Source organism: the organism of the source record quoted next, unplaced genomic scaffold (genome assembly GCF_019419815.1).
Source record: "Pyrus x bretschneideri cultivar Hongxiangsu unplaced genomic scaffold, Pyrus_bretschneideri_v1 Contig4, whole genome shotgun sequence".
Taxonomy (NCBI): Eukaryota; Viridiplantae; Streptophyta; class Magnoliopsida; order Rosales; family Rosaceae; genus Pyrus; species Pyrus x bretschneideri.
In genome coordinates, this window is record NW_025999723.1 from 3,257,255 (window position 1) to 3,277,342 (window position 20,088).

The following is a 20,088-nucleotide window of genomic DNA, read 5'->3' on the forward strand; positions in this document are numbered from 1 at the left end:
GATTCACTACAACAGATATACCGAACAATCTAACAGTAAGTATCAACAAGACCAATCCACCGATATCACAGATCATATGATAGAGCTTTTAGTAAGGTAACATTGGAGGTCACTACCATCTTTTCCGAGGAAGCATCAGTGATCAAGAATCTCATCCTCACGAGACCACTTTCCCTCCTGCGGAGCATCCTGCAGTGCCATCAAAGTATCCTTACCACCACCTTCATGCGCTGGCTCCACTTTACCGGACGCATAGTCCACGTCAGTCCAGGTCACCTCATGGCTCAACCCTCTCTGCAAAGCCTCAATTATATCCTTGGCAATCAACCGAACCCGCACGCCATCCAAGTGTGTGGCGGGCAAAATGTCCCCTTTGAAACGCTCCTTCATTTGCTGGAATTGGGTCTCCCCCAACCTCTTCTCCAAGGCTTTCGACTAAATTATAAAATGGATTCGCTTCGTGTACTGAATCGTCTCCAAATTCCCAAAATACGGAGTGCTAAAAAACCCCGGAACCTACCAAGACCCACAATCAAAACGTTCCTGGTATTCTCAAACCACTTCCGGAGGCCTCTCGGCTTTTAGTGGCGAACCCGGTTCCGGTCGACATAGTAATATCTGTTGGTGCAATCAAGAAAGGGGCTTTTGTACTGTTGTTCTTGTCATTCTACCAGAGTTGTGGAATTGATTCGTGTAAAGTTGAAGAATTGGAAGAAAAACCAGAGAACTTAGCTGTGTTGGAGGCTAAACTCTAAATTCAAACTACAGCACAAATAACATTAAAAGAAACGAACAAACACTTGTTTTTCTCACTAGTAAATAGAAAAATTACAAAAATTAGATGGTGTTCTCACACTCCAAATAAGTGCTCTTACACTATTAAGGGCATAAAGAAAAAAGAAAAACAAAACTGAACAAAATTGAACAATAAAATAGAGAAGGGGGTTGACGGAAAACGCTATGCGCGGAAAAAAAAAGATATCGTTATAACGAGCCAATCGAGGCCCTCAATCTACCGAATATTTTCTTCATTGTCAAAAATATACTCCTGCCTCCACTCAGATCAACTGGCTTTTAGTACCTCCACCAGTTGAAACCATTGTGAATGCAACCCTTTGATATTATTTGTTGCTCACAACAGCTTGCTTGAAAGGAGCCGGTTTATACGGCACTTCACCATCTGTTGCCGCGACCTCTCCCACCACCAGCACCACCACCGGATCGGTTGTTGGAATACCTATCATTTCGAAAACCACCTCCACCACCACGGCCAAACCTTCCACCACCGCCAAATCTTGTATTCCTTGATTCTTTTTCTTGTAAATCAGGCAGTGATTTCAACACCGTTATGCTCACATTAGCTGCATTTTCCTGACCTGCACCCATCATGATACGACCACAATAATCAGACTTCAAGACATCAATACAACAAAATGAATGATACGCTCCATGTCTAAAAGGACAGAACTGACTAACATCAGTTTCTGGTAGAATCTTAGTAAATTATCATGCTTGATGAGAATGTAATACACGATCATACAGAGATATGAAAAGAATAATACCAGCAAGAAACAAATCCAAATCTTCAGCTACCACATCAAAAACTGCACCATTTCCATCAGCTGTTAGTGCCATACCCTTCACTGACTCAACCTTCTCCTCTGGCAAGAATCTCCTCAAGACCCCAAAAGCAAAACTGAGACAAGGTTGGTAGAAATTAAGGGTCAAACATGATCAACAAATCAAAACGCTAACTCTAAAACAAGAACACAAACTATATCAATAAAAGATATAATAACGGATATCCATATTTAAACAGCTCATGGTATCTTGGAATGACAAAGGACATTGTGATTCCTTCAGGACACAATAAAAATTGTTCCCATTATTAGCTGGTGCTTGTATCCATATGTAAAAATAAAACAAGGGAACACAAGACATAATGGTTTAGAACACAAGAAAACTAGTGATAATTGCTTACGACGGTGAATAAATGGGCTTTCCAGCCTCGAGAAGTACTGTGACATGGTTCTCCATAGAGCTAAGAAGTGATCTCTTCTTTATCTCGGTGTAGCCCTGCACACCATACAATAAGCAACTGATAAACTAATAAACAAACATTTACATTAATTAACTTAAAAGGCACATCAAGTAGGGAAGAAATAGCGAACTTACAGCAGCTTTAGCAAGTGCTTTTGCCAGTAGATCTACTGCAGATAGGCCAGAGGTGTTAAGTAGCTCCTCGGCAACAGACTTGAAAGCAGGAATTACACTACAATAAAAATTGTATTAATATATGAACATGATTGCATCAAAATGTAACAAGCATTGCACTGTCAAGCATACCTATCAGAAATTTTGGTTATCATTTCTGCTGCATCTTGACCTACTGCTTTAGCTATATCAAGTGGCTGAGGAGCAGAAATGTGTTCAAATTTCACCCCCGACTCCCTCTCGATTTTTGAAAAATTTGACCTTCTTGGATCATAAAGCATGACAGCAACTCCAGAATTTCCTGAAAATAAGGACACACCTCTAAGTACCACATAAAATCAAAGACATTGTTTAATAAAACACGAATAAACAAGAAATGCAACATTTTTCAAGATTTACCTGCTCTTCCTGTGCGTCCAGATCTATGGATATAGTCTTCTACATCACGTGGGGGTTCACACTGAACCATAAACAACAAAAGTAAGTATACAGATTGACAAATATTACAAAGTTCACCAATATGCACACTGACAAACCTGGATAATTAATTGAACATCATTGATATCCAGTCCACGCGCTGCCACATTTGTGGCAACTAATGTCAAAAACTTGCCAGACCTGAAACCAGCAAGTGTGACCTGAAAACACAAAATAGGAAGGGAAACAAAAAATTCTGCCATTAGAAAAACAAACTAGCTTTAAAATATATATATATATATATATATATATATATATCACTATGAAAGGGAATGAGCCTGATATATCATATTTCAGTACAGTTGTGCAAGGGGAGAGGAGGATTTTTGTTTTTTTTATTGTGGTGGTTAGTTTTTGTGGTTGGGGGGGGGGGGGGGGGGGGGGGGCGGGGGGGCACAGTCAATCAACTTACCTCACGTTGGCCCTGCTGTATGTCCCCGTGCAAAGCTCGGGCTCCAGGCAACGCCTCAGCAAGTCCAGAAGCAGCTTCCTTTGTCTCAGTGAAAATGATTGTGCGTCCTCCACTGAGTCGGAAACAAACATGTCAAGCAAATATAGAAAGCATACGGTAGTAGTTGACTAGAAAACGACCAACCTGCTATAACAACGTATGATATCAGGAATAAGTTGCGATCTTGCTGAACTGGAGCAAGGAAGAACAATATGCCTAACATTGGTGCTCGCCTTCATTTTTTCATTACCAACAAGATCTACAGTTTTCTTATCTGGTTTGAGAAACCTAGAAGAAATCTAGGAAAAAGAAAAAGAAAATTTCATTCATGTGTCAAGATTGGATGGAAAGGTATAACATTGCAATATAATCCATTTATGTTTAACTGACATCAGAAGAACATCCAAATTCAAGATCTCAGCTAAGATACTTACGCCTTTCACCCAACTCGGCAAGGTTGCACTAAAAAGTAGCGTTTGAACTTTACTTACATCCTTCACCTTGCCTTAAAAACCAAAGAATAGAAGTTAACAAGAAGTTGTACAGTATACCCTTCAGAAATGCAACCAGCAACAGACACAGAAATTTTGCACAATTAAAGTACCATTGCAAAAAATTGTAAACTACAGTTACCCCTGTGAACCAAAGATGCCTTGACAGTGTAATATAAGAATAACATTGATTTGACAGGAGTCATATAGCAAGAGAATTCTTTGAAAACACAAAGATAAAATGATTCCAAGCTTCAGATGGACATTAGTAACCAAAAACATGGATACAAAATACAGTATATAAGATATGCAGAAATAGACAAACATGGTACAGAAAACAGATGTTGGAATTACCAAAAAGACATACCTAGAATGAGTTCAACATCATCAACAAAGCCCATCCTCAGCATTTCATCAGCTTCGTCAAGGATCCTAACTTTCAAGGTACTCAAGTCGATATTGCCCCTCTCTATATGATCCTACGTATTTCCAAAAATTAATTTTAGCATCATAAGTATATTGCATAATACCAAATTGACACAAGAACTCAGCTATAGTGAGAAATTGTGAATACCTTTATACGGCCAGGCGTTCCAATAACAACATCCACCCCTCTCCTTAACTTACTTTCTTGAGCCCCGTAAGGAGATCCACCATACACACAACATGCTGCTAGCCCCACAGCACCACCGTAAGCTTCAAAATCGGAGAAAACCTAAATGAACAAAAAATTGTCAAGTGGATACTCTAAAAGCCAAACCAGTGCAAGCATAAGGTCCAGGGTAAATAAACTTACCTGTTTGGCAAGTTCCCGAGTGGGTAAAAGCACGATAACAGTTGGAGGCCTACCATAACCAGTCTTTCTAAATGCTTTTGCAGGCCCATTTGTTAAGGACTCCAAAACAGGCAACACAAAAGCTAGAGTTTTACCCTGCAATATTGCAAAACAACGAGCATGCAATTCAGAAACTGAACAAAATCACATCAATAAGCTAAATATTCCAATCCAATTCAACAAACCACAAAAAACAAAGAGTAAAAATTTGTGATTCTCGGTAAAAGTTCGGGATTTCTGAGTAAAAATTTGTGCTTCTTAAGTAAATTAAATTTACCTGTCCAGTTCGAGCCCGACCGACCAAATCCAAACCATCCAAAATGGTATCGAATGTCATGGCCTGAATAGGAAACAAGGATTCGATCCCATTCTCCTTCAATTTGGCCCTCAACGGCGCCGAAATCCGAAACTTCAACACCGCATTAGGATCCTCTTTGGACTTCTCCTCCTCCTCCGGCTCCTCCACCTTCGCCTTCTTCGACTTCTTCTTGCTCTTCTCTTCGCTCTTTGGCGGCTTCACATTCACGGGCTCGCCCATCTCGGAGCTCGTCTCGCTCCTGTCCTCGTCATCCGAAGCCTTCCGCTTTTTATGCTTAGACTCCTTCTTCGACTTCTTCTCAGTAGTCGGCGAGTCGGCGGCGTCGTCTAGGGTTTCGCTTTTCAATTTCTTCTTCTCCTTCTTATCCTTCGGAGTGGTTCCCGCGAGAAGATAATCCGATACGTCCATCGAAGGCATGGTTTTCTAGAGAGAGAAAGCGTGCCTGTACGTCTGTGAATTTAGAGAGAGAAAGAGACGGAGAGCGCGGCGGAGAGAGAGGGGTTTCTGGTTTTCTCCTGCTACGAAAGGGTGTGGCAGTGATTTGCGTTTAGCAGGAGAAAGAGAGGAGAAACGGAATTAGGGTTTTGCGCATTTTATGGTTTTAGCAGTGGAGGGTTCTTGAGCGGTTGGATCGTGGACCTCGACGAATTTTGGTTTTGAGCCGTCGGATTTCGGTCCGTTTGAAAATATCTAACGTACCTTGCCAACGACTCCACGCACGCAAATAAAACGCAGCGCCCGAGCAAGACGTCGTTTGCTGCCGGCCCAAGGCCCAAAAGATAACCAAATGCCAAACCCCACTAGGAAAAATGGTTTGACGGACAATTTGGATTTTGGTTCGATTTCTCTTAAATTAAATTACATATCAATAAAATTTTCTTTGTCAATAAAAAAACGATGAAAAAATTATTTAGTCTACTATCATAATAAAAAAGTATGAGCAGTTACATAAATTCACAAAACAAATTTTTGTTGTTTTTGTTTAAGCATCACCTACATGTGATTTTAACATTTCTAATTTTAAATTTTTTTTATAAAATAAATAAAAAATAAACCTCCCTCCCTCCTCCCTTCTCTCTCACTCTATATCTCTCTCCAATTTTAAAAACAAAAATAAATTTCCAAACCGATAATACCAAAATTTTTGGAATCCACACCGAGCCAATCTCAATCTTTTCAATATGAGAATCGAAATTATATATTTAATTGTTCGAGAATACCGAACCGAACCGAAAATATATATATATATATGTATTTATTTTGGTTGCATGCATGTTGAATGTTGAATTTAAGTAGTTTAATAGTAGACTATATTAGAAATAGAAGTATGAAATTAAGGAGTTTAGAACTTTGAAACATCAATTTGACTTGGTATTAATGAATTGGCATTTCAATTGATATGAGGTAAAAAGCTTAACTTTCAATGCATATGAAATTGGGGAACAAAATTTTAGCCCACAACCAAAAAAATCTCAAATTTCAGCCCAAAAGCCCAAAATAGAAAATCCAATCCTGATCTATCCCGAAATACCGAAAATATTTCGAGATTCCGAAAATGGGATTGGTCTCTAAATTCCCGTCTCGAAAATTTTCAGTTTGAGATTCAAGATCTCATTTTCGGTTTAGGAACAACCCTTATCCAATTCAATCCACCAAGAGACAGTCGCACGTGAATTGACTCTCCCTCAACGTATAAAAAATACACCGAGGATAATCATCGGCACTGATTAAAATTTGACTTCGTCACTGAGTAATCTACTAACAAGGGGATTCATATATCGCCCAATCCACAAGTACAAAGTGTTTATACTTATTTTTCTTCTAAAATACTGATATACGAATAAAACAAAGCAAAATGTAAGAGGCTATGATCATAGTGGCAAATGCAAGATTTACAATATAAGAAAACCAATAAGCCCGGCTATGGCAAACATAGACCATCTCTGAGCAGATTTCTGGGCGGAAGAGGGGGCGGCGTTGCACCAGTTAAACCCGTACCAAAGATCATTGGGAATGAAGGTATTGTAGGTAAATGTAACTGCCCTGGAATTGTGACCATAGATTTTCACATACTCAGGCTTCCAACCATCCGGTCCGGTTCTGTAGAGGTACAAGTAGCAGATTTGATATGCACAGGGGCCGTATATATCGAATGTGTCTGTAGAACACAGTTCAAATGTTCTCGAAGATGGATCATCCAGTCGCGGAGCATAAATCTGACCAAGAAAAATGATCCTTATAAGTTGTATGTGCAACCATCTAACACAATAACTCATATTCGTTCACACTATGTTGATTCTAAACAGTTTAGATAAACAGGCAACCAAATATAACATCCGAATACATTGGTTTTGCATTCAACATACCAAACTCACAACTTTGAAAAAGTGCAATTTGCAATATGCTTTTAGCCAAAATGGTATGTTGTCGTAACTCTTCATTTGAGTCCCTAAAATTTAAAATTGATATAAGTGTTCTCTGAGATTATCAACCGTCAATTATTTTGATCATTACGTGAAAAATATCTGTGAACAAACCACCAGTTTCAGAGGAGGAATTGATTTGACAAAAATAGATTTCTCGCACAAGGGCCAAAATAATTTGCGGTAGACAAATTTGATTTCAATTTCAATTCTTCTTAATTCTTTGAAAACCCATGTTCGAAGATTAATTTCTATATACAATCATATCACATGATTAAGATCTCAACGCTGTTTTATCATAAATCAACATGAAAAACTGAGTAGGTAGAAGAACAAACCTGATTTCCATAAGCATCCCCAAAGGAGATACTGATCTGATCCCTCGTGTACCTCGTCGAGGAGCAGCTCGTAGTTATAATCGCCGTATAAGAACAAGTCCCCGCGTTCTTTAAAACCATAAACATCAAAATTATCAACAAAAATTCGTAAAAATAAAAAGAAATAAGCTTTGCCAATCGCTGTTACCGGGATTTTGCTGACGTTGAAGTCCTTGGCGGCGGCTTCCGGCCGTATGATGCTTAGCTTGGCTTGTGAGAGCGTAAAAAGAAAGCAAGCTTGGAGAAGAAGAAAGAGTGCTCCGAACATGTTTGATGATTTGCCGCAGATAGAATGCGACGACGACTTGCGGGATGCGGAGGAGTCAAAGAAAAGCATCCGTCAGGGGATGGAAGATGATATCTTGTGGAGACCGAATGTTCGGTTGATAGAGTAGTCATTTATGTCCGTCAAGACACGCAAGGGCAAATCCGTCTTTCAAAAATATTTGACATGTTTATGGCATTTTAAATAAAATGATCTATGAGGCTGACGTAATTCTTCATTTTGTTCAGCGAGACTTGAAATTGATATGAGTGATGCGTTTGTCCATCACCAATCATTTCGATTTTTTGGTAAAAATCTCAGTCAAGTAAGAACCAAAACTAAAATAATACCCTTAATTTAATAAACAAAATGCGAAAATGATTTGACAAAATATAAGGGTATTTTTTGTTATTTTGATCTTATTCAACGAGATTTTTTACGAAATAAACAAAATAATTGACGGTGAACAAGTTTAAGACCATTTCTATTTATCTTAAATCTAAATAACCAAAATAAGAAATTATATCAATTTCACGTACTATTCTAGCTAAAAAAATTCCATATTTTTTTAGTTCATCGGGAAAAAAAAATTTCTTTTTGTAGTAAAAACAAATTATACCGATAAATACTTGGAAGATAATTGTAAAGTGTGCCGGGTGGATTAGAAAAATTGGATGCAAACAATTAGTACTAGATATAAACACTCTTAATCATTCACATTTCACCTTCCTCCTGAACCCAAATTTCTAAGTTATTTTGTTGCATTGATGAAATTTGAGATTTGACAATGTGTGACTTCTTCGATACACCAACATACGAGTATTAAAATCATTTTAATTCATGAGACGACGTAAAAGATCTGTATAGATGTGAGCATCTTTAAACAATAAAGTTGCAAATTAAAAAGTCAAAGTATTTATTAAACAAAATACTTATATATTAATCCATAAGATTTTTTATACAACATATTATATAATTCCTCAAAGTGCTTTCATATTGTATAACAACTTCATTACTAATACCATCAAATATCTCTTTCTCTAAAAAAATAAAAAATAAAAAACATGTTATCATTCATTCATTGATTTTCCATCCTATTTCTCAGTTGCTTCTTTTCATAATCGAAAATGCTCTTTCAACGTTGACAACAACAACTAAAAAATTTAATGCTAATATCATAAGTAAGTAAATTAGTAATACACCGTACTAAAATCACAAGTTTGCACATTCTTTTCAACAAAAAAGTAAGTGGAAACATCCGCCCCATGGGCTCAGGGTGGCTTTTGTCCTTGTACACGGTGTCTTGCACTTATTTATCTTTACAACTAGGAAAGTAAAAATCAACATCAACAAATCAAAATACACACGTGAGCATTACAAAACCACATACAAATGACACACAATTTCATAAAACATTTGCAAATATTACACGAATACAATATGAACACGAAAAAGTAAACGGAAAAATGTGCATCTATTTTCCTACACCTTGTCATTAAAAAAAAAAAAAAAAATCGATTTTCCAGAAGAAAACAAAAATTAAAATTGAAAAACGCAAAGTATATATTTTCAGGTGTGCGATCGCGCCCTCAACGACTGAAAAAATCCCAATTAACAACCACACTGACTTTAAACCAAGTCGCTTTTCTTCCTCTTTCGCAATATCAGATAAAGCTTTCGTCTTCCAATTCAGTTCAATTCAATTCCTCACTACCCCTATTCCTCTCTCCCTCTGAAAATTTCCAAATTCCCGTTCCAGAAATCTAGAGAGAGAGAGAGAGAGAGATTGGATTAGTGTAGCTTTTCTTCCACATTTGATGGCGAAGAGAAGACGATGCGTGTTTGGGTTCTGCTATTCTCTTTTGACGATTTTGGTTTACGCAAGGGTTTCGTTTTCCGCGAGATCTGATAAGGAAGTCAGGGAGAGGTTCTACGGCAACATGATGAACTCCTCCGCGCCGGTTTCCGGCGACGGCACCATTGCCAAAATGTTCGATCGCGTCCTCGAGAAGGAGTTCTCCGAGAATGATCAGCCTGAAGGTTTAGCTCCTTTGCCATTTTTGTTAACTTGCATTTTGCATTTTATAGTTAATTTCTCGTTTATTGTCTTAATTGTAGTTAGTTAACATTTTTTTCACCTTCAACTTTGTGTAGGATCTGATGGGGCCAGCTTTAACAGCAGTGTGGCCGATCAACAAGTAGGTTTTTGTTACTCTTCTGATTTTTCATGTACCGAAATGTGATACTTTTCGGTTATTTTTAGGCCAAAACAATTCTGTAGTGAAGCATTTATCTGCTCGAGGTTGAAATGCAAAATTAATCTGTGATTGTATTTACTGTCTCATTTTTAAAACCCTTCGTTTATTTATACCGAAACAATTATGTGTTGTGATTATGTTTTGCAGGCTGTACTAGAGACTGTGGCAAAAATCACTCACGAGAAGGGCAAGAAAAATGATACACAAGTGGGAAAGTATGTGAATGTTAGGATAGTCTTTTGATCCTAATATGGTTGTGCTGTGACAAGATATTAAATTCGTAGCGGAATAAGATGCGATCTTGGATATGGTAATAATAGATTCCCCTTTTTTTGGTTGTCAGCGGCACGAAGCCTTATGATTTTGAAGGTGTTTTTTCATTGGAGAATGAAGATTCTGACGAAACAACAACCTTGATTGACAAAAAGGTACTTTGGAAAGCTATTAGTAATGAATATTTGAAGTTTACAACTCTGGCAGGGATTCCGGCTTGTAATTATAGTTGATTTTAGCTATACTTTAGCCCTATTAACTTTTTTCACTTGTTTATGATAGGATAATGTGTTTGTGATGTCAAACAAGAAATCTAAATATCCAGTACTTCAAGTAGATTTAAGGTATCTTTACACATCCCTTTCCTGACTGACATGAATAAATTGGGGTCCCATTTGGTTCTTGACTCAAACATGAGTTTCTCAAATGTTTGTGGAAGTCACAAACTTTTTAAGTCTTTGGTGGTTTTTAATTGATAATGGATCTCGAATTCCTATAAAACAGTATGGTTTCTCTCAAAGAGCCGTAAGGCTTTTCTTCATTTGAAAGCTAAAGATACTCCACACATGTGCCCTATGAACAGTTAATTGCAGTTTCCGAGTTTTTATTTGTCTTCTTGATGCATATATTACCGATGGGTAACACTTGATATTTTGGCAGATTAATTTCTGATCTGGTGGTTATCATAGTATCTGCTGCCATTGGTGGAATTCTGTTTTCTTGTTTGGGACAACCGGTTTGTCTTTAAATCCTAGCCACTCTTTTCATATTTTATTCATCATCTCTAGCTTAATGTTCCTTTATAGTTCTTAGTTCATGATCTATATGATCCAACTCTAAAAAATTTTCAGCATAGTGATTTAAATGATGCGATTCAGGTTTTCTGATCTAATTTGTATGCATATGATAGGTTATTGTCGGATACCTGCTTGCTGGTTCTCTCATTGGACCAGGGGGTCTTACATTCATCAGTGAAATGGTGCAGGTACGTTGTTGATTATGATCAGTTAGAAGTTTTATGTTTTCTTCAGAGTCCGGTTTCAATATAAGTTTTTCCTCATCTACTTTGTTCAAACTTTCATTCATTCTCATCTCCATTTAAATTGGCCTTTATGAACTATTACTTATCAGCAGTATCTGTTATTCAGCAACACTATATTAATGCCCTCTTGCCTCTGTTTTGAAGACTGGATAATTTTATTCTTAAAAGAAAACCCTATTGCTTTCAATATGCATTGGAGTATCAGTAGAAGGATTCAAAATTCAAAATTGGTAAAACTTAGGATGTCAAAAGTATCAAAAGATTGCTCCTTATTTAGATTTCTTCAAAATTTAATGCTGTTTATCCATATCAGATTGTCAATTCTCCTAATAAAAGAATAATAGTAGAAAACTAGCATTAGTCACTTGTTTTCCTGGAGATCCATGTTTAACTATTTGGTGTTGGTCAACCATTTACATCCGAGCTGTGGTATCAGTTCTCTTCTATATGTAATATTGTTTAATTCCTTTTTCTTTCATTACAGGTTGAAACTGTTGCACAGTTTGGTGTTGTATTTCTTCTTTTTGCTCTAGGTTTGGAGTTTTCTTTGGCTAAGGTATGTTAGACTTGGGAAGTTTAAGTTTACTGTCTGTTATGCTGTAAAATTATGAAGGTTTCTGTTTGATGTCCTGAGGGAGGGAGAGGATGAAACTTGCCTTTGTTTACGGAAGCCATTTAATTTGTCGGTGGTGCAGTTAAAAGCTGTGGGCCCTGTAGCTGTTCTTGGAGGCCTTCTTCAAATAATGACATTTATGCTCTTGTGTGCCATAACTGCTGTGGTATGGTGTTTAATCTTGCTAACTGTATTTTCTTACAAGTAACTAGTTAACATGTCAAAATGAACACCAAGCTTGCCCTTTTCTTATTTTTCAGTTATGTGGAGCAAAGCTGTCTGAGGGAATTTTTGTCGGTTCCTTCCTGTCAATGTCCTCAACAGCGGTGGTAGGATTTCTAACCCTTAGTAATATGATGCCACTTTACTTCCTAGGTTGCTTGTTTCTGAATCTCAACTGCACTTCATTCATCTCTCATTTCCTTTTACCAGGTGGTGAAATTTCTTGCAGAAAGGAATAGTAATAGTGCTCTTCACGGTCAAGTAACAATTGGAACGCTCATTTTCCAGGTAGGTTTTGAAGTCTGAAAACTTAGATGGTATGTTTATTGATAACTGATGGACCTTTTACGTTATAACCCTGGTTTCTAAATCTCTGATGCATATCCATACACCCCTTCATGTGGCTTATTTCAGGACTGTGCTGTTGGTTTACTGTTTGCTTTGCTCCCAGTTTTGGGTGGTCATAGCGGCCTTTTCCAAGGAATGGTATCAGTAGGGAAGCTGTAAGTCTGCTTCTGCAGCTTTTATGGCATATTTCTTTTTTCCTTTTATTCTTTCTGTTCTGAAAAGTTCTTTTGCTTTGCTGCCATAATAAAAATGAGGGTCATTTTATCTTCTTCTTTTTTTTTTTCTTTTTTTTTTTTTTTTTTTTTAAGTGGTTATTTTGTAGTCCAACATCCTAGTTTGTTGCTACTTCAGGTTGCTGGTGCTGTCACTATATCTTGGTGCTGCGTCAGTATTCTGTTGGTCATTTGTTCCTCGATTTCTGAAACTGATGATGCAGTTGTCCTCTCAAGTAAGTTTTGTTGGTCTAGTAGAGTAAGATAGTTAGCTTTCTGTCTTGACTTTTAATAACTTCATTGGCTCATTTATAATCTTATGGTGAATCAGACAAATGAGCTTTATCAGCTTGCTGTTGTGGCTTTCTGCTTATTATCTGCTTGGGTAAGTGGAAATATTTATTATTTTTCTCAAGTTTCTCAAATCAAGGGTTAATACTGTTCAAAAAGCTATGGCCTCCAAATTTAGCTTTCCTGCTCAATCTGCATGCTTTTAAGTGCTGTTCTGACTTCAGTTGTTGCGCAACTTGAATTTCCAGAATTTCTGGTTACACAATAACAGTAACACAGTTCTAATGCAGGGATCTTTCTACATATTTGTAATTCTCAATGCTATTTTAATTCTAGTGAATCTCTTGTAACCTTTGCAGTGCAGTGATAAGTTGGGCCTTAGCCTTGAGTTGGGTTCATTTGTGGCTGGAGTTATGATATCAACCACTGACCTTGCACAACATACCTTGGACCAGGTACTCTTCTGGATTTCTACTAGTTACGTATTACGTAATCTGTTGCAGTCGTTTTTATTTGCTTACCTTCGTTTTCCCTCACTTGTAATTAAGAAGTAATGGTGTTGGATTCTTTTGGGGCGTCTCTAACTACGTGTTTGATAAGCCTAGTAGCTTGGAAAAAATGTGTAGCCTTCACACTATGATTCATGTGTAATGCTTGTATTTGATATTTTTGTACATTGCAGGTGGAACCAATTCGTAACCTATTTGCAGCTCTCTTCCTTTCAAGTATTGGAATGCTCATACATGTACATTTCTTGTGGAGCCACGTCGACATACTGCTAGCATCTGTTATTCTAGTTATAGTTGTAAAGACTGCTGTTGCTACTATTGTTACTAAGGCCTTTGGATATAGCTTTAGGACGTCATTTGTGGTAAGTGGATTTATAAGATTCGAGTTGTATCTTATTTGTTGCAGATAAGCTAATTTGTAGTTTCCTAATTATTTAACCTCGATTATTTTTTATAGGTTGGAGTCTCACTTGCTCAAATTGGAGAATTTGCTTTTGTCCTCTTAAGTCGGGCCTCAAATCTTAAACTTGTTGAGGTAACTTATCTCTCTTATGGTTAGTGTGAATTTCTTCACCTGGATTCAGTTTTGAATCCCAGCTGTTAGGGTCCTGATTCCTGAATGAAAGAAATCACGTCCTGCAGTCAGGTTCACAAAATAGAATCCACATATTTTCCTCGATTTCATGTTGATTTTCTTATCATTGTCTTTTCAAACTATTTTTTACAGGGGAAAATGTACCTGCTTCTTCTTGGAACAACAGCGCTTAGCCTGGTAATTTTATTTAGATGTTACCTTTTGTGGAGAACGAGTCCAATAATTTCTCTGTCAAAAACTTACCCTAGTAAATGATGTTACAGGTTACAACTCCTCTCTTGTTTAAGTTGACTCCCACCATAACGAATCTAGGAGTTCTTATGCACTGGTTTCCTTCCGAGGGTACTCCATATAACGAGGTCTCTCTCTTTCCCCCTCTTTGAAGCACATGCATGCATACTTGCAAGCTCGTTATACCTACGAAGTATGAACTGTACAGTAGGCATTGCTCGTGGCTCCTCTCATCTCTCCTTTAAAATGCATATCCGTGCAGCGGGATGGATTTGCATTCAGCAGTTACTTAAAACTGTAATTTGCTTCTGAAAGCTATCCACAGTTCAAGTCTTGCCTTATTTCCTGTTTCCTCCGCTTTTACAGGAGAAAGCTTCAATGATCGACGCACAGCACAACCGCATATTGTGATCTCCTTCCCATGTCTATCTACCATCGGATCACAATTCATATCATGTTACGAATTCAGTAGTGTATGATTTGTGAATATCCGGTGTTCAGTTCGCTGCCAATTCCGTCGTTGTAGATGTTGCAGATGTCACTTCAAGATGTCCGGATCCAGCTTCAAGAACTATCGTGTACAGAACATATCATTTTTGTAATTTTTTGAGGATTTTGTAAATAGGAATGTTTATGTAGGGCTCCTCTTCAAGTGTGCATGCTAGTCTATTTGGAGAAAAAGTTGCTGCAAATACTAGAGATCGTTAGGAAACTGTATCGTACAAAAAATGGACTTCCAGAATTATTTTTTGAAGAAATACTACCAACTGAAACATTTTTTTTTATCTTATTCAGTTGATGCTTCTTTTGTCAATCCTACTGCTAAAAGCTAACATAGCTCATAACCAGTGCTTAAAATATTTAAAAAATTATTGATATTTTTGTCAAATATCCGAAAAATTAAGCATCGACGACATTGTTGATATTTTTGTCAAATATCTGAAAAATTAAGCATTGATGTGGAAAGGGGATGAAATGAAAACTTCATCATATATCAATGAGATGTAAGAAAATCAATGAATATCGATGATATTTACTGATTCACTGTAGAAAATTTTGTTGGAATCCATTGCAAATTTCAAAATTTTTTATTTTTTTTGAGAATTTTTTTCTCTAATTGACTAAACCTGAATAAGTTGATATAATTAATCCATTGCAAATTTTCATAATTTCATTCAAATACAACCGATATCAATATTGATATTTTTATAAATTTGTATATCGATATTTTCACCTATATCATTATTTTATAAAACATTAAAATTTGCGAGGTCAAATCATAAGTTTCTGAACTAAAATCTCAACCAATCTAAAGTTTCTAAACTGCAGTAAGGAGAATTCGATCTGGGGCTCTGGCCCATGTGACTGTAGCCCAAATCAATTGGGCCGATGGAAAAGTAAAAGAACCACCAAGCTGGCGTACTCTCTAGAATAAAGGAGAGTGGGAATAATCAAGTACGAATTTGTTTCTTGTGCTCTGTTGGACTTTCCAGTCAGTCTTTCTTTTCTGGTCTTCCTCCCCCGGTCGTCCCCCTCCTCCGTCGCTCCCCTCCTCCAGCGTCGTCTTCTTCTTGTTTCCCTTCTCCTTTTCTGGTATTTATCTCAGGCAGACACGGAGACCGACGAGAGTGGATGGAGGGTCAGCGGGCAGCTCTGTTGCAATGCCAGCGAATTGGCTGCAACGCCATGTTTTCCGAGGACGACAATCCTGAAGGCTCCTGTCAATACCATGATTCGGTACCCTCTCTCTTACTGTGCTCTGGTTTGGATGTGAGAGAAGCAAAGAAGATTATCGTTTCCCCTTTTTCTTTTGGTTCAATTTGCATAATTAAAGTATCCCAACTGAGATTAGTCTCAAAATTCTGTTTTTTTTTAACTCTTATTATTTGCTTGAATGCATGTTTTCATCTGAATCTTAAAAGTAATGACCTCGTAATTTTCTTTTTAGTTTAAACTAATTTCAAACGAAATTGGGTTTAATTTGATCCAAATGCTGCACATTGTGTATCTAATTGATCTGTTCCCTTGCTTGCTTTGTAAACTATGAAGCTTTTAATTGTTATGCATTTTAAAACCTTGTTATTAGATGTTAATTCTGTTTATTTTCTTGCATGTTTGGGCTCGGCTGATTGCGTCGGCATCTTCAAACTTTTCAGGGAGTAAGTATTGCCTGTTGTTTTAGTTGTTGCGTCGCGTTTCTTTAGATTTACGTTTTATTCGATGCCATAACTTAAGCAGAATGTATTTGTTTTTCCCAGCCTATATTTCATGATGGGATTAAAGAGTGGAGTTGTTGCAAGCAAAGAAGTCATGATTTCACCTTATTTTTAGAATTACCAGGGTAAGCACAAATTTCGCTAGTATTTTTAAGCATGCCGTAGCACTCCACAACGGAGTTGAATGGTCGCAACGCTAACCTTTGAAGCAAACTTTGATTGTTTATTGAATTCTTGAGATTTTTGTTAGTATCAGTTAGCTACTTAACTCTCCTTTTTCTGTCGTTTCTCTATTTGGTGAATGCAGATGTAAGACGGGTAAACACACAACAGAGAAACCAGTGTTGGCGAAACCGAAGCCTAAGGATCATGCTCCTGCTCCTACTACAGCTCCTGCTACTGATGCATCATCAAAGGAGTCCTGCTCTAGGTGTCGCCAGGGTTTCTTCTGTTCCGATCATGGTACTTTCATTTGATGCTTGTTGCTTTAAGCATTCGATTACTGTTTATTCTTCATACATTGTGTAACGGGTCAGGAGGTTGGTTGGTTTGCGTGGAGATGATATAAATTAGGTGTATAGAAAATGTGAAAGAATCAATATGCACACAAATATTAATGGCGATGCAACTATTAGAGAGTCTAATAGTACCTTCTCGTTGGGAGTTTTAGGGAAAAGTGGGAGTGATTTAATCTCCAAAGCCTGGTAATGATCCTTAACACTGAAAGATATCGGTGATATGGGCGTGTTAAAAAATAACAGTAATAGGATGTGATACAAGATGAATTTTTACCCTTTAGTATCTTACTGAGGAACACGATTTGAGGGAAATGGTTAATATTCTAATCTTCAGGTCTTGGCATCTAGAAGATGTAAAAACACAACCAAGCTTTGTTGTGTATTTGTATTTTCTTGGGGTTTTAATCTTTCTCGAGTACAACTAGTCGTGTATTTTAATCTTCATATCTTTATGCAGGATAAGACTTCTTCTCAATGATAGCATAGCTGATCAATTTATTAGAATTGGTATTGCATTTTAGGCATCTTAGATTCTGAGCGACGTTCCTTTTCCAGGTGCGCAAGCCAAAGAAATAAACTCAAAGCCTGTAAATGTGGAAACAACTCCACTTCCGGAAAGCATTACTGATGATCAAGGCACTTCTGCTCCACCGAAAAAGATTGTTGACATAAACCAGCCCCAGACATGCAAGAATAAGGGGTGTGGTAAAACTTTCAAAGAGAAGGATAACCACGAGAGTGCGTGCAGTTACCATCCCGGGCCTGCTATTTTCCACGACAGAGTGAGAGGGGTGAGTGTACTACCATAATTGTCAATTCAGTCCAACATTGTGTGTTTAACTCTCTGTGTGTGTGTGTGTGTGTGTGTGTATGTATAATTTGAATAATATTTTTTTCTTTTGGTATTGCAGTGGAAGTGCTGTGACGTTCACGTAAAGGAATTTGATGAGTTTATGAGCATTCCTCCATGCACCAAAGGTTGGCACAATGCTGATTGCTGACCCGGTATCTTAACATCAGACGCAGGGAAGGATGATTTGTTTTTCCCGTCTTTCTTGTCCTAAATTTTCTTCTTGTTATTGAACTGATATTACATTTCTTGCAACTGTCCGCCACGAATATTTAGCTTCTCTCTGTACCACTTTTGGAATATATGAATTGTCATGTCCTGTGTTCTTGTTATATTGAACAATAATTCATGGTGTCGATATCGAACTTATTACGACTCTACATATTAAGGTCTGCATTTCTGTCTGATGGAAAACTTACCCTATTCTTCTGAAATCACGTCCAGAATATCTGATCGTTTGATTGTCGGTCATTTGGTTCATCTCGGATTTGCTTGTTTCAGAGTCTTCTCTCGTACGTTGATGTTTTGGTCCATCTTCCTCTCTTACAGGTGAAAACTGGTTGCTCTGATATAATGCCGTTTGCGCGCCACTGTTTAGTAAATTGTTGTGATGGAATTAGACTTGAAAATTTATTGTATGACCTGTTAACCTAACACGAAATATCACAAAAATAACATGTTTGGGTTTACCCGTTAGAGTCGGGTTGTCATCGGATCTTCTGTTAAGAATTCGTTAAACGAGTTTGATCGTTACCAGGTCAACTGTTAACAATCCTATAAGTTATCCTTTGTTAGATTTAGTCATTAGGCATTACAATCTATTACATGACCCGTTAACCCGACGCGAAATGACACAATTCATTAAAAAGTTAGATCATCATCCGATCATTTATTAAAAACGAGTTAAGATAACAAGTTTAGATAATATGATATATTAAAATAACGAAGTTTAGGCAGAAGGCAGATTGATGGTAAATAAGTTAAAAACTGTTGCCGACAAAAATTACCTTTGCCTCCAATGTGAAATGGCCTTTTGTGGCTCTGGGATATTGGACCATGCTTGGGCTTTTATTTTCTGCTTTCGGAGTCATCGAAGCCCGAATCTGGATAGAAGCTCTTACCGGTCCAACATAATTCAACCATTTTTGTTTATCAACTCTTTAATCAATTACGCTAAATTGAGTAATGCTTGTATCAGTTGTTCATGCAAGTAGTTTTCTAATCTTGCTATACGTGAGGCTCACAACGCATCAGTGGTTACGGGCACATAAGTCAATGTTAAAAAGACAACCAATTCTCATGTTGGATGGGTAAAGTTTTTTCTCTGTCAATTGTATTGATACATAATTTGAATATAGTAAGTCTTGTTCTCTATCGAAACCATGACCAATTCACCATAGTTGGTGTTATCTATATTTTATCTTTCACATATTCTTTTTAAATTTTAACTTCGAATTACTTAAATTTAAAAAAATTAAATAACCAAAAATGATTGAAAAAGAAAAATGTGGATAACCATCCATTCATCATATCGTATCTTAAAAGATTGGAATGATTAAAAAGGACGAAAGAATTAAAATTAATTAGAGAGGGTGAAGTTATCACGTGTGTTACGATGGATATAATCAATCCCCTGTGCCCCCTCTTTTATATCTCAACCAAATTTCAGGGTCCCACACCAAGTTTTGTTTTTGCATGTCCCACCAACAACAAAGTTCCGTTGCATTGCGATGACTGGTTTGAGTCATTGCTCGTTTGACCAAACCCATTTTTCTGCCAGTTGTTTGCATGCACACTCAAAATTTTCACAACCATTACAAAGATTTATGCCAGTTTTTCGAACATTGAAGTATATTTGGTCGATGTGGATGACATTTAAAGTAATAAAAAAAATGTTATGATATTTTGTCTCCGACCACACAAACTAATCTTGATCGACGCATATGAGGCATTGCATTATTAGTCAAAATCAACTCATAAGCTGTTGGTTAATTTGACCATTGATGCATGTGAAAGCATTAACCATCAATCCTCAGTTTACCGCGGCATAAGTTAATT

The 20,088-nt window shown here is 37.2% G+C and overlaps 4 protein-coding genes across 5 annotated transcripts; 2 read left to right on the forward strand and 2 right to left on the reverse strand.

The window, feature by feature from the left end:
- Positions 1–779: 779 nt before the first annotated feature.
- Positions 780–5,297, reverse strand: LOC103936861 (DEAD-box ATP-dependent RNA helicase 7). Its single transcript, XM_018644915.2, has 14 exons — positions 4,746–5,297; positions 4,430–4,564; positions 4,208–4,348; positions 4,001–4,112; positions 3,577–3,647; positions 3,287–3,441; positions 3,104–3,215; positions 2,751–2,852; positions 2,614–2,674; positions 2,347–2,515; positions 2,176–2,272; positions 1,982–2,076; positions 1,563–1,696; positions 780–1,376 (listed from the first exon to the last, which is right to left on the reverse strand). The coding sequence occupies exons 1-14, from the start codon at positions 5,202–5,204 to the stop codon at positions 1,174–1,176; spliced, it is 2,046 nt and encodes a 681-aa protein (XP_018500431.1). The 5' UTR covers positions 5,205–5,297; the 3' UTR covers positions 780–1,173.
- Positions 5,298–6,538: 1,241 nt separating this feature from the next.
- Positions 6,539–7,939, reverse strand: LOC108866527 (embryo-specific protein ATS3B-like). The gene is made up of 3 exons (XM_018645304.2): positions 7,736–7,939; positions 7,549–7,656; positions 6,539–7,003 (listed from the first exon to the last, which is right to left on the reverse strand). Exons 1-3 carry the CDS (start codon positions 7,922–7,924, stop codon positions 6,680–6,682), a joined length of 621 nt encoding a protein of 206 aa, XP_018500820.2. The 5' UTR covers positions 7,925–7,939; the 3' UTR covers positions 6,539–6,679.
- A 1,381-nt stretch (positions 7,940–9,320) lies between these two features.
- On the forward strand, positions 9,321–15,221 carry LOC103938637 (K(+) efflux antiporter 5). 2 transcript variants are annotated; one of them, XR_007251271.1, is made up of 20 exons: positions 9,321–9,892; positions 10,007–10,050; positions 10,258–10,325; positions 10,454–10,538; positions 10,666–10,727; positions 11,044–11,119; positions 11,294–11,368; positions 11,910–11,981; positions 12,121–12,204; positions 12,299–12,367; positions 12,471–12,548; positions 12,675–12,763; positions 12,960–13,056; positions 13,152–13,205; positions 13,471–13,566; positions 13,794–13,982; positions 14,078–14,155; positions 14,348–14,392; positions 14,479–14,657; positions 14,813–15,221. XR_007251271.1 is itself a non-coding variant. In XM_009348662.3 (20 exons), exons 1-20 carry the CDS (start codon positions 9,670–9,672, stop codon positions 14,855–14,857), a joined length of 1,725 nt encoding a protein of 574 aa, XP_009346937.2. In that variant the 5' UTR covers positions 9,339–9,669; the 3' UTR covers positions 14,858–15,221. The 2 variants fall into 2 exon arrangements, 1 of the variants encoding a protein (XP_009346937.2); XM_009348662.3 differs by having other exon boundaries at positions 9,339–9,892; positions 14,479–14,574.
- A 686-nt stretch (positions 15,222–15,907) lies between these two features.
- LOC103938638 (cysteine and histidine-rich domain-containing protein RAR1-like) lies at positions 15,908–18,410 on the forward strand. The gene is made up of 6 exons (XM_009348663.3): positions 15,908–16,183; positions 16,603–16,605; positions 16,705–16,787; positions 16,970–17,124; positions 17,736–17,971; positions 18,092–18,410. The coding sequence occupies exons 1-6, from the start codon at positions 16,079–16,081 to the stop codon at positions 18,179–18,181; spliced, it is 672 nt and encodes a 223-aa protein (XP_009346938.2). The 5' UTR covers positions 15,908–16,078; the 3' UTR covers positions 18,182–18,410.
- Positions 18,411–20,088: the final 1,678 nt, after the last annotated feature.